Source organism: Cladophialophora bantiana (assembly GCF_000835475.1).
Source record: "Cladophialophora bantiana CBS 173.52 unplaced genomic scaffold supercont1.1, whole genome shotgun sequence".
NCBI classification, from domain to species: Eukaryota; Fungi; Ascomycota; class Eurotiomycetes; order Chaetothyriales; family Herpotrichiellaceae; genus Cladophialophora; species Cladophialophora bantiana.
Window position 1 is genome coordinate 2,432,378 of NW_015971575.1, and position 12,899 is coordinate 2,445,276.

A 12,899-nucleotide genomic window follows, 5' to 3' on the forward strand; every position below is an offset into this window, starting at 1 on the left:
CATTAAAACAATAAAATCTCCCTCAGTGTGTTTGCATAAAATCGCTTGAAGTCCCATCCGAAGCTCCCAAACTTGAGACCATTCCATAACCTTCACTCTCTTCTGCCCCGGCAACTAAATGTTGCTCAATCCTCCTTGCTAGTGACTGCTAGTTCGTTCTCTGGTGATTAGAAGCATAACACACGTTAATAAAGCGCGTCCCACCGACTTTCCCCGGAGCTCTGTTTGAGTGGACAATTTCTCAATGACTGTGCTTATGCCCTTAAAGCTTCGACCCATCTCAGCTGTCAACGACGGTTTAGAGGATCGAAAGAGCTGATACAGATAGAAGTTGCGACCGAAGTCCAAATCTCACATTGACATGGATCTGTCGGCTTGTCTGGATTCCTCGAGAATGACAAGTCGTTGGATTAGAAACTCAGCCATCGCCATCCGAACGACAGATGCGTCAGATAGGTCCTATGTATAGTTCGAATCGCATCGTCCTCGGTCGTCTGGAAGGAACCTTCGCCTACGCTGGAGCCTCACCCTCCAGCCGGACGTCTCTCAGCTAATACCCGGTTTCAGACATACATGTTAATAATCCATCGGGAGGTTCTCCATGTAAGTGGAATATTGTGGTCTCTATGTCAGCAAAAGTTCAGCGTGCCCTTTGGGCGCTTTCCAATCGTGAGCGGATTCCGGAGCATGGAGCATATCTGGTGGATTTAAGATCCGTGATGGACTTACTGATTCGGCATCTTCAACGGCCAAACTTCATTTTGAGGTTGAAACTCGCCGTTCTCGTTCCACGGTACGCCTATGTGCGCCATATCTGGGCCTGCAGGCACCCAATCCTGCGTGGCTTGCATCCCTGTGGAGTAGAGTTACTGTAACTGGTAAGGAGGTACCCCTAGCCCCGTCTTGTTCCTCCCCGACTCTTTCTGGTTAAAAATCAACTGCTAACAGTCAACCAGTAAGAAGGCCAATGCCTGGAGTTGGAGTGGCGTCTGGCATTGCATAATCCCCTTCTGGCATGTCTGCCCCTGCAAGGGACTTTGTCATCAGCTTCGCCCCTTCAATATCTACGGCTTTGTACCTTGTAATTATGGTTTCTTTCCCCGAGGAGGTTGTCTTCACTAAACCAACCTCAGCGATCCTTCTCTTCTCTCGAACCATGCCTTCCACCGTGCGCGTGCAAGGCTATGGTTGGGCTATCATTTGCCCGGACTTGAAAACTCGACTACTCCCGGCCCGGGTACGCTGTGCTATGCAGACCAACCTGATAGCTGTGGATATTTTTTCCCCCTTGTTTTGTCTCAGTTGTTATTGACAAACAATGATCAAAACAGCCTACTTGCTTATTAACTCCAATCATGAGCCTCCGCATGCCATTGCTCAGCGTTGCTAATATGATTGCATTTCCCAATTGCGTAACAGCCAGTATCGCTTATTGGAGAAAAAAGTCTCGGGCTGCAGAGCAAGCGAAGGGAGAGAGGCTTCAAGTCTCCTGGATCTCGATTCGAATGTCAGAAGTCGGGCACGTGCTGCTCAATTAGCGAGCCTTGCGCGGCTCTATCAGTCTCGGCAGACTTTATATGCAGGCATATTAGCTCAGCACTGTGCTTTCGGTTTGCCTCCTCGACGAGCCTGGGGTCTTCTCTGCTTAACTATATTGAAAAAAGTGGCCCGGTTCCCGGCATGGCTTTTATCTGATTATGTTGATATACTTCTTTTGGAAATTGCCCGTTGAATTACATGAGTACGAGACCATGAGACCTCCTCAATATATGACCGTGAGATTTGTGCCGCAGCTCGATGCCAAAGCTACGCAAATCGAGAAAGAACTTGAGATCGCAAACCAAAAATCGCATGCTGCAAGATGGTCCCACCAGAAACGCAAGAGGAGGAGGAAGGCGCAAGAAGAAGCTTTGCTGACCGAAGATCTAGGCAAGTCCAATCTTCTGACTCTTAATGTGCGTGCTCCAAATTGACAAGTTACTCTATCCTCAGGTCATTCCACAAGCGTCCGTGGTGGAACTGCGCAAATTCAGCAAGGGGACGTACACGGGCACGACAGATTGATCCTTTACAAAGCAGGTAGCCATTCGCAATCCGGAGGACATCACATTGCCGGAGACAACAACTCGAGCCTCTTGGAAATACTGCGAGGTGGTAACTCTGACCCTTTCAATGCCCAGGGTCTACGGATCACGCCTCTGATCAACAAACTCATCACCTTCATTAGGGATGGCTATCTACCGGGGATCTATATCACATCCTACATGAAGTTCAAAGACGCTCCTCCTGGGGCTCCGATGCTCACCACGATCGGAGAGGGGTTCCACGTCTTTGGTCGGCGTACTGTTGCAAAGGTGTGGAATTCGATGAAAGAAGAATTCTCAGATGAAGGGCGAGCGCTTTCGTGGTGTTCCAGCTACCTTCCAGTTCTTGCAAAGTTCTCATCGCCAGACACCGCTAGTGATCTACATTTCCTTGCCATCAAGATGCGGACGAAGAGCATGCAGCTCCTGAAAGACCGAATTGAAAACCTCTCACTTGATGCTCCGCCCGATATATCGTTGATCTCACAGATTGTTTCACTCTTTCGAGCAGCATGCAAAGAGAATGACATCCCCGCGGCGAAGGTCCATGCGAACATCATACAACGCCTGGTCGACAGGGTCGAAACCTCGAATCTCCATATCCGGACCCTGTTCATGACCTGCATGAACAATGACACGGAACTAGCCATAGCCCAAATGCGAAACACGTTCTTCGACTTTGAGAACTGGGTCCAGAAGCAGATTGCTAGATTGTGGGTGGAAACACCCGAGACGCACATGCCGAAGTTGCCGGCTCAATACAAAACTTTTCATGATAGCGTTCAACTGCGTGCCACCCGCCAAGCGGCCATCAGGCTCCGTTTATACTTATCCGTTCGGTCAACGACCGTCAATCTCAATGACCCCGAAGACCTCGACCGTACCGATGCGGTCTTCACGATTTTCACAACGTATTCTCAATACGACTCTGGGGCGCTGATCAATGTCTACATCAATCTTGTTGCAGGCAAGGGCTATGAGATGATGACGGAGTCTTTGCGCTATATCGAGGCATCACTAGCTCTGACAACATTGCACATACTGCGGCGAGGTATCTTTGAAGCCACCATCTATGGATGTGACCATCGTACCAGCCACCATATGATTACGATGAATCACCTGGAGGGTACGATGAAAAATGCGTTGGATCTAGCAACAGCAGATGAACTGGCCCAGTATCGCGAGGCGCTATTGTGGATATTCTTCTATGGAGCGAGATTTGAGTGGCGTTTGAATCGAACGATCAAAGGCTTCACCCCGTTAAGGATATGGTTCACTAAGGGGTTCGTCCGACAGGTAGAGATCCTGGAACTGACCGATTGGTTTCAAGCCCGGGATGTTCTCAACCAGTTCGTGTTTTATGAGTTCCTGGAGCCTTACCTGGCCGTATGGTTCGAAGAGACTCTAGCCGGCACTAAGCAACCTCAATGACAAGAATGAGACACAACAAAGCATTACGTAACGGGCCTCGTCCGACATAAACAACTTCGATCCTGACCTATTCTTGTATTTGGGGAGTATACCTACATATCTCAACGGACCAACAATGCTCAACAATGAAACGGCGAAGGACAGAGTTACCTGCACCGATCGGGAACTGCTTACAAATGACGGACATGTCCTTCTGAAAAAATCCTCAGCATGGGTTATCCAACAAGGGTGGTATTACTTTGGAGGCGATATTTCCATGTCCGGTCATTGAAATCAAGCAATCCGCCACGACACCCGCATCACAACCTTTCTGCCGGCCCCCCACACGATGTTTGATTCGGCGTCATGACAGATGTGCACAATGCCCACCTCCACACATAGTGTGGCGTGTCTACGTCCCCCCAAGAGGCCGCAATGATCCACCACCAATATTCAAGACCGTCCCGCCCTTTCAGCGTTCCCCCACAATCCCCACCGTTTCCAGGGAACAGCTCGTCTTCCTGAAAGGACACGTGTTGTTTAACGAGTAGAGAGGCAGGTGGCTTCAATCTAAAAGGCCTGCATCCACAGTTGCAAGATCCTGAACAAAGATGTTGTCTCGAATGACTTCAACTACCGTCTCAGACAGCAGATTGATGAACGGCCCTTGTGCGAGAGCTTGACGTCGCTCTTCATCCAGCCCTGAACACAGTGTATCTTCTGCCATTATTTGACCAGGGCGATGTCGGCAATGCACGCATAGAGTGTTTAGCGGCTGACTTACATAATGGGGGGGGGGGGGGTTTGGGGGGCAATATCTCACCGGACTTACGCTTACTAGGTCGGTTATCTCCTCTTCGTGGTTCTTTTGCAATCTGATCTTGAAAATATGGACGCCGAGACCGGAAGATATGGTTACCTTCGCTGACGCTCGCCTGGGATGTCGTCAGTACAATCAAGGGTGTTACTCAATTTTGTGCTGCGTTCTTTTGTTGTTCGGTGCTTCTTGGGAGTAATGGAATCGAGAGTGCCCCCGGGTATGCTTCCCCCGCTCGGTACCTTTCGGGACACTCGTCCCCTTTGGCATACATGGGATTTCTGATCTCGACTGGCCGTGGCTTGGATACAATGAGCCAAGGTGGAGGCTTCACTTGTGAGGATTTGAGATCTTGTGTGTTCGCACAATCATACCTACCTAGGTAGTATCTAGGATGTAGCATTCTTCAGTGGCCAGGCCAGCTAGGAATCACTGGAATTCTTATCCTGGGAGGGGTATAATAAAAATAGGTCACACAAGGCTTCGGGTGCGCGAGATCATCAGGGGCAGACAAGGCTGGATGCTTCTCCGTACAATCCGCCGTATCTCCTTACTCCGATTGGCTGTCTACGAATGCAAGGGCGCAAACGAAAAGATCCCGACTTCTTCCAAGATTCCCCCAGATTTTTCCCACGAGCGACGAAAAAGAGAGATCAAAGCCAGCGCGGCAATACCTTTTACCTGCCTATATTTCGATCTTGATTGCCCAGTCCCACTTAGAGCTAGAATATTAGCGCTCGGCGTTTTCCTGCTCGAAAGCCATGTCTTTACCATAAATCTTCCTTCTACTGTCAGTCTCCCCCGCCATGAGTCAAGGTAACCCTCCTCCAAAACTCCCCTCTCCAGACCACAACAACAGTATCTCTCTTCCTAGTACCTTACACCCCAAACCTCGCTCTGCGGTGCCTTCGTACCTGTTGAACGGCTCTTCTCCTCTGCACCGTTCTCAAACTACAACAACCCGAGCGCAGGAACGAGAAAACTTGGCTTCTTCGATAAAGGCTACCTACGGCCGACGGAAGACGATAGATCTCACGGCCGAAAGCGCAACGAGCCCGCAAGCTACCATGCAAAGCGGGACATCATGGCTGGGCCTAGATCATGCGCACAAAGACACCGACCCCAAACGTCTGCCACAACTGCACACCCCAGCCCGAGATGAGAGAGATGAAGCACCACCCACACCTCCTGCCTCTACAGTTTCACGTCCTGCCAGCCCATATACACTGAACCCGCCCATCGACTTCGACGGCCTCTCCTGGCCCTGCATCGGCACTCGCGAACGCCTCGAACAAACCCCCGAACAAGCACAAGCGCGTCTGGACAAACTCGCTGGAGCAGTCAGGACAATATTCGAATGTATAGGCGAAGACCCCGATCGTGAGGGGTTACGAGATACTCCAGAGAGATATGCGAAGGCGTTGATGTATTTCACCAAGGGCTACGAGGAGAACGTTCGAGATTTGGTCAATGGAGCAGTCTTTCATGAAGATCACGATGAATTGGTTATCGTGAAGGACATTGAAGTGTTCAGCTTATGTGAGCATCATATGGTGCCGTTTATTGGGAAGATGCATATTGGTTATATTCCTAACCGGCGCGTGCTCGGACTGTCCAAGCTGGCCAGGTTGGCGGAGATGTTCTCGCGCAGGTTGCAAGTTCAAGAACGGTTGACGAAACAGGTTGCACTGGCGATTGCCGAGGTGTTGAAACCACAGGGCGTCGCGGTTGTGATGGAGAGCAGCCATCTTTGCATGGTGATGAGAGGCGTGCAGAAGACGAGTAGCTCGACGACGACGAGTTGCATGCTGGGCGCCATGAGGAGCAGTGCCAAAACGAGAGAAGAGTTCTTGAGCCTGTTGAATCGGAGGTGATAGGCCGTGCAAACATGGACGGAGGCCTCGGTCGCCTGATTATGCGCAGCCAGAGGAGACATGTTGGGAAAATGAAGCGCTTTGGGCGAAATTTCAACCATATGGGGATTAATGGTGTGACCTCACCTCAACGGCGGTTAACTTGTTTTTGTTACCAAAGGTGTACAGTACCTCGTTCTGAGAGGTTGATATCGGGGAGATATGCTACCTAGTAAATCTGGACACGTTTGGAGTTGATGCCGCTGGTCAGCCTCGTCCTACCTGAGAGGTTGTGTTGCAGAATCATAAATGCTCGCCTCGCCGCCCATCAGCCACATATAATTCCGTTGTCGGATCCACGTGACATGTCTTGGCACCTTTTGCGTCTTTCTTGGACAGTATCCCTGCTACCAATGACTCCCTCTTCCGTACCTTTGATCAATTGACGAATTGTGACACGTCCTGCATCTTGACCGGGTACACCAATCCAGGAACGCCGTGGCATCGGTGGACTGTGTCTGTGACTCTGTCAAGATCGCGATAGACACTGGCTCGAGCCCATCGAGCCATATCATAGCGGCAATCAAGTCCGGTAAGACCATCGTTTCGTAGGAGGCGGAGAGCATTTCGGATTCTCTGACAGCCAGTTACTAGAGATTGCAAAAGGCGGTCCTCACAACTTCGATTCCGCAGAATCACCGTGTTGCATACTTTCATCTCATCTGCATTCCACTCATTCCCGCAACTCTGATAGACCTTGACCATATCGTTGTCGAAAATGGGCATGCTTGTGACAGTAGCAACCTGCTCCCTCAACCAGTATGTCCTACCCCAAGCCCACCCCAGACTATTTTTAACAGCTTGTAGGTGGGCGCTTGATTTCGATGGTAATACGGAGCGCATAATCGCAAGCATTAAACAGGCGAAAGCAGCAGGGGCTAGACTCAGAGTCGGTCCTGAGCTGGAGATTCCTGGATATGGAGTACGTGGTCCCAGCACGCTACCTCAATACTACCTAGGCCTTTATGTTATCCCCTTTGTCTGTTCTGGTGAGGACTCTCGTGCTAACCGGCCATCAGTGTGCAGACCACTAGTAAGCTCTATTGCTCATGATCTTCTCAGGTGTTGCTAACCGTAACAGCTTGGAGGGCGATCTCTTTCTTCATTGCTGGGAATCCCTGGCGACCATCATCACCGACCCAGATGTCAGCGACTGTATCCTCGATATCGGCATGCCCGTGCGGCACAATTCAGTCCGCTACAACTGCCGAGTGATTGTCTTGAACAAAAAGATCCTTCTTATCCGTCCCAAAATGGCTCTGTGCGAGGAGGGAAACTATTTCGAGTCTCGATGGTTTACACCCTGGACACGGCAACGAGAGGTTGAAGACTACCCACTCGAAGATGCAATCAGCAGTGTCACTGGCCAGAGGACGGTAAGTCCAAGCTTGCCCTTCTCGTCACTTGTAGAGCCTCTGTTCAATCTAATTCAAGCTCCGACACACTACAGGCCCCGTTTGGAGATGGAGTCCTCCAGACAATTGACACGTTGGTTGGTGCTGAAACATGCGAGGAATTATTTACCCCAGCCGCGCCGCACATCCCAATGGGACTCAATGGTGGTATGTATATGGTTGAGAGACCTGCCCTGTTGCCTCTAAAACATTATCCTCTCCTTTATTGTGTCTCTGCAGCCCTTTGGTGCTAATCTATCATTAAGTTGAGATCTTTGTGAACTCCAGTGGCTCCCATTATGAATTGCGGAAACTACAAACCCGTGTCTCCCTGTGAGTCTCCGGTTCCTATCAAGTCTCTATTAGTACCGATAGGCTTTGCGTCTGGGACACTGACCTAGATATACGATACTAACTTTGCGGCTGGATAGCATCCGGGAGGCAACAAGGCAGAATGGTGGTATATACGTGGTACGTGATCCTGAAAACCCTCAACAGATGCTTGAACCCTTTCTTTCACTCTCTCTGTTTCTTTGTTTTTAGAAAGCTTCCATGCTAATGGGTCGGTAGTATTCTAATCAACGAGGCTGCTCTGGAGACAGATTGTACTAGTACGTAATCCCGAAAAGCTGATACTTGACCACTGTCTCCTCCAGCCGCCTATTTCAGTACGAGGATTTTGTGCTAACGAGCGACAAGTGATGGCTGCGCCATGATCATCGTGAACGGCAGGCTTCTAGCTCAAGGAAGCCAATTTAGCCTGAATGACGTCGAGACCATCACCGCTAATGTCGATCTCGAGGACGGTAAGTGATGCGGAAAAGTGGTCACATTTCCTACGAGCCTCTGTTCCTTTTGGCTACCGTTGCACACCTGTTTGATTCTGACAAGTCGCTAGTGCGGTCATTCCGCGTCTCTCACTCGCGAAACCTTCAGGGTGCTCAGGCTGCTCCCTACCCACGTATACCAGTCGACATCCGCTTGACACACCCAGGTTTCGAACAAACCGGAAAATTCATAGCTCCCTCTCCAGATATCCCGGTTCGTTACCACTCTGCCGCTGAGGAAATCCAATTGTATGTTGTTTCGCTCTGGCCAACCTCGTGTCTTTATCCTATTCATAGCGTTCCTACTGCGTTGAGAGCAAGAAACACGTTCCCCCCTTTTAGGCTTTTGTATCCACGGAATGGTGCATGCGCACATTTTCGAGAGGGGCAGTAACTTCACGAAGCGGACGAGCGTTGCTCGAGTCTCACCTTTATCTTGAACTTCCTGCGCATGCTCGGTTCCTCGGATAGGCCATCTACACCATCTTCCATTTCTATTCTCAATTGGGTTGGACCGATGCTAACGGAACTTTTCGCATAACCACAGTGCGCCTGCGCTTTGGCTTTGGGACTATCTGAGGCGCTCTAGAGCAGCGGGATATTTCCTGCCTTTGTCTGGCGGTATCGACTCTGCCTCAACGGCTGTCCTTGTGTTTTCGATGTGCCGGCTGCTGCATGATGCTGTCACATCCGAGCACACTCTGGTTCACACTAAGAGGCTCGTTCTGAACGACCTTCGTCGGGTCTGTGCACAAGCCGACGACTGGACTCCTTCCAGCCCACAAGAAATTTGCAATCACATTTTCCATTCTACCTACATGGGCTCAAAGTATGTGAGAAACTGCCCACCCGCGCATGGGCATTGTACCTTTCACCATGTCCTTTCCAGTGCAACTTTCAGTGCTGATCAGTTATCAGGAACAGCAGCAAGGAGACTCGGTCCAGAGCAGCGGCTCTTGCGAAGGCGATAGGATCTTACCACATCGATCTGAATATTGACGGCGTTGTGTCCGCTCTCACCACGTTGTTCACTACTGTCACTGGCTTCACTCCAAGCTTTGCTTCCAAAAATCCCTCCGAGGGGCTTGCTCTACAGTGCGTGAACCTGGATACCTGTCTCGAGGTGTCCGGGCGCTGATCTCCTCCCTCTTCCTATCTCTATGCAGCTGCTAACAAGGATTAGAAACATCCAGGCGCGCATACGCGTAAGTATTTCTTCTGCAATATGCCAAAGATTTCGAAAAAAAAATAAGCTAAGTCTTTCGCATTATACAGATGGTTATAGCGTATTTCTTGTTAGTATTTCCAGACATCTGTTCCTGCGGGGGCGGAGATTGTGTCCCCTCTCTCTGCCGCTTGGGATACAGGTTTCATTAACGGTTCATTAGTGCCCAACTCTTGCCAAGTGTCAGAAAACGCAAAGGGGGTGGTGGTCTTCTGGTTCTGGGCTCCGCAAACGTCGATGGTACCTCAATTTTCTCTACACCCACTGAATTATTTTACTAATCAGATCAGAGCAACTCCGTGGCTACCTGACGAAATATGACGCGAGTAGCGCTGACATAAATCCAATCGGTGGGATATCCAAGGTCGATCTTAGAATGTTTCTCGCTCACGCCCGGGACCATCTCGACCTGCCTCTCTTGCAGAGCTTCCTCGACGCCACGCCAACAGCCGAACTAATCCCGACAACCAACGCCGATGCCCACACCCAATCCGACGAGGAGGAAATGGGTATGACATATGCCGAACTCAGCGTCCTGGGCCGTCTGCGCAAGGTGGGGCGGCTCGGGCCATGGGGTGTCTTCGAGAAGGTCAGTGCTCCAATCCCCTTATCCATCAACGACACTAATTCGCAATCTCCAGCTCCTCCCAGTTTGGACATCCACGCCGCCGAACCCAGAGATGCTCGCCACAGAAGATCGCGGCGCACATTCAGATCCACAGTACGTCCACAGCGTGGCGCATGGTGCGGGCATGACGCCACGTGCTGTATATGAGAAAGTGCGAAAATTCTTTTGTGAGTTTCGTATTAGCCGCCGTGAGTTCCCCAAGATTAACATGGCAAAGACTATTATGCGATCAACAGACATAAACAAACTACCCTAACGCCTGGACTGCACATGGAACAGTAAGCAACAGTGCGGGGAAATATATACTCCCCCAGATTTCGTGTCTCAGCATCAGCTCCTTGTACTGAACAGTGATTAGGTATTCGCCGGACGACCATCGATATGATATGCGACCATTTTTGTACCCCAGTTTCACAGCCCAGTACCGTAAGATGGAACACGCAGTGAAGGTACTGGAGGAAAACGCGAATGGGTACACAAGACAATAGCATATGAAGAATAACATTCCTTATGCGTAGATCGCCGTCTGAGAATAAAAAGGGGCTGGATCGTATAGATTTCTACTTGTACCTCTCCATGACTGCGAGAAATGGCAATAGCAACCCAACACTGAAGAACCAATTTGATGCCAAGAATTCCGCCAGGTCCGGATTCCGATACCGGCAGCCGCGGGGGATCGGGGGATCTCCTGTTATCACGTGTGAGGGGTAAATGGTCGCCTCCATCTCACCGCGTTCGGTGGGTGCATTGAGGTCCCGAATCCCGAGGCAGACAAATCAAACATTTCAGAGATCCTTCTTGCCTGGTAATCGAGGGGCTGCTGGTTCCCGTGGGCTGGGTTTGCTACCTCGAGCAAGAGATCCTGGAGAAATCCAAAAGAGTCACATCACACCAATCTGAGCAAAGCTCCCTGGTGGCCCTTCCCCCAATTTCTCATCTACCTATCTTCGTTCCGTGTCCCGCATTAATTACATATCACAAATCTTTGCTCCCATTTCTTCCCTTCCCCTTCTCTCTTCCTGTTGCGGTTATATGCTCAGAAACTCCTCTGTATGCAGACTTCGCTTACGCCATAGACTTGTTCTTTTCCACCGCGTCATACACGGGCACAAAAATAGATCTGCGCACTCTGGCGTTCGCGCTCCGCACATCATCACCGAGTTGAGCAAGATGGCCGCGATCCCGCACCCAGACCTACCGCGCCCGGCGCATCTGGACCGCGACTCGGCGCTGGGGCGCAAGTTCGGGAAGGAGGTGACGAATTACTTTGGGGGTGAGTTGTACAGTCTCTCGGGGGTTTCCCCCAAAAGTGATCTAATAGCTAACCTGCTTCGTTTCTTTTCCTCTTTGCGAACAGGCTCCCCCATCAATCGAGTGTCGTTCCTTCGCGAAGACTATACCTTCCTGGCCGGCGCGTTCGCACACCACTCCGCAAGATTCCTCGTCTTCAAGACTCTCGCGCCCCTGATAAAGTCCCCCACCGAGATCTACTTCGCCACGTACGACGAGGTCAAGTCTCTCCAGCCCACGAACCCGTTCGAGAGACCGGAAAAGGAGATAGTGGACGACTTTGACTCGAGCATAGATATCCCCCAGTTGGTCTTTTTGGGCCTGGACGAAAATGTCACCGATGGGTACGCGTACAAGAATTTCACAGGCGCGCCGCATTGGGCCGTGGACATAACGCCCAAGAGGACCTTTGAAAAGGAGGCCAAAGAGCTGATCGAGTCGTTTTTGGGATCAGGGCTGAAGTTTAGTGAAGGGATGCGGGCCATGAATTTCCCGCCCGACATTGGTGAGTTTTGCCAGCAGAAATTTTGACCTTGAGGGGAGTTAGTTGCTCTTGCTGAAACTCCGGTGGAAAAAGCTGCCCAGTACGCCCAGGGCCGCCACTATCTCGACTGGAACCACCGCAACACGTTCTGTGGCACATGCGGCCATAGAACCCTCTCCGTCCATGGCGGAGCTAAACGCGTCTGTCCCCCAACAGACAAGGCCGAAACCCCCCAAGAACGAGAACCCTGCTCAACCCGGACGACGCTCTCGAATCTCACATTCCCACGAACCGATCCCACCATCATCGTCGCGGTCCTCAGCCACGACAGCAAACGCCTCCTGCTGGGTCGACAAAGACGGTGGCCGCCCTATTGGTATTCCACGCTTGCGGGATTCATCGAACCGGCTGAGAGCGTCGAGGACGCCGTGCGGCGCGAAGTCTGGGAAGAATCCGGAGTCGTCCTTTCACGTGTGCTCGTGCACTCGACGCAACCCTGGCCGTATCCAGCGAACCTGATGATCGGCGCCATTGCGCAGGCGGCGTCTCCGGAAGACGAAGAGATCAGGCTGGAGTACGACCCCGAGCTAGAGGTCGCCAAGTGGTTCACGTTGGAGGAGATCCAGGAAGCGCTGCAAAATGGGACGAGCGGGCTCGGGGATCCGCCGCCAGAGGGATATAAGGAGGGAAATCTGAGGCTGCCGCCTCCGACGGCAATTGCAAATCAACTGATCTCGGCGGTTGTGAAGGGTGGGTTTTTGGAAGGCGTCACGCCGATAACGAAGCTGTAGAGCCGCGAGAGAAGTTTTGTCATGTTGGTCCGGATG

General features: G+C 51.2%; 4 protein-coding genes across 4 annotated transcripts; all 4 read left to right on the forward strand.

Annotated features, from left to right (window-relative positions):
- Positions 1-1,751: 1,751 nt before the first annotated feature.
- Z519_00889 (uncharacterized protein) lies at positions 1,752-3,515 on the forward strand (the record flags this gene model as incomplete). The annotated part of the gene is made up of 2 exons (XM_016758646.1): positions 1,752-1,955; positions 2,181-3,515. 2 exons carry the CDS (start codon positions 1,752-1,754, stop codon positions 3,513-3,515), a joined length of 1,539 nt encoding a protein of 512 aa, XP_016625895.1.
- Positions 3,516-5,117: 1,602 nt separating this feature from the next.
- On the forward strand, positions 5,118-6,185 carry Z519_00890 (GTP cyclohydrolase I; the record flags this gene model as incomplete). Its single annotated transcript, XM_016758647.1, has 1 exon — positions 5,118-6,185. The coding sequence occupies one exon, from the start codon at positions 5,118-5,120 to the stop codon at positions 6,183-6,185; it is 1,068 nt and encodes a 355-aa protein (XP_016625896.1).
- A 757-nt stretch (positions 6,186-6,942) lies between these two features.
- Positions 6,943-10,580, forward strand: Z519_00891 (NAD+ synthetase; the record flags this gene model as incomplete). The annotated part of the gene is made up of 18 exons (XM_016758648.1): positions 6,943-6,983; positions 7,032-7,146; positions 7,244-7,257; positions 7,306-7,600; positions 7,675-7,786; positions 7,885-7,951; positions 8,050-8,089; positions 8,189-8,229; positions 8,318-8,424; positions 8,517-8,694; positions 8,993-9,274; positions 9,364-9,540; positions 9,629-9,650; positions 9,721-9,740; positions 9,834-9,910; positions 9,961-10,259; positions 10,312-10,465; positions 10,516-10,580. 18 exons carry the CDS (start codon positions 6,943-6,945, stop codon positions 10,578-10,580), a joined length of 2,106 nt encoding a protein of 701 aa, XP_016625897.1.
- Positions 10,581-11,468: 888 nt separating this feature from the next.
- On the forward strand, positions 11,469-12,863 carry Z519_00892 (uncharacterized protein; the record flags this gene model as incomplete). The annotated part of the gene is made up of 3 exons (XM_016758649.1): positions 11,469-11,571; positions 11,656-12,093; positions 12,166-12,863. 3 exons carry the CDS (start codon positions 11,469-11,471, stop codon positions 12,861-12,863), a joined length of 1,239 nt encoding a protein of 412 aa, XP_016625898.1.
- Positions 12,864-12,899: the final 36 nt, after the last annotated feature.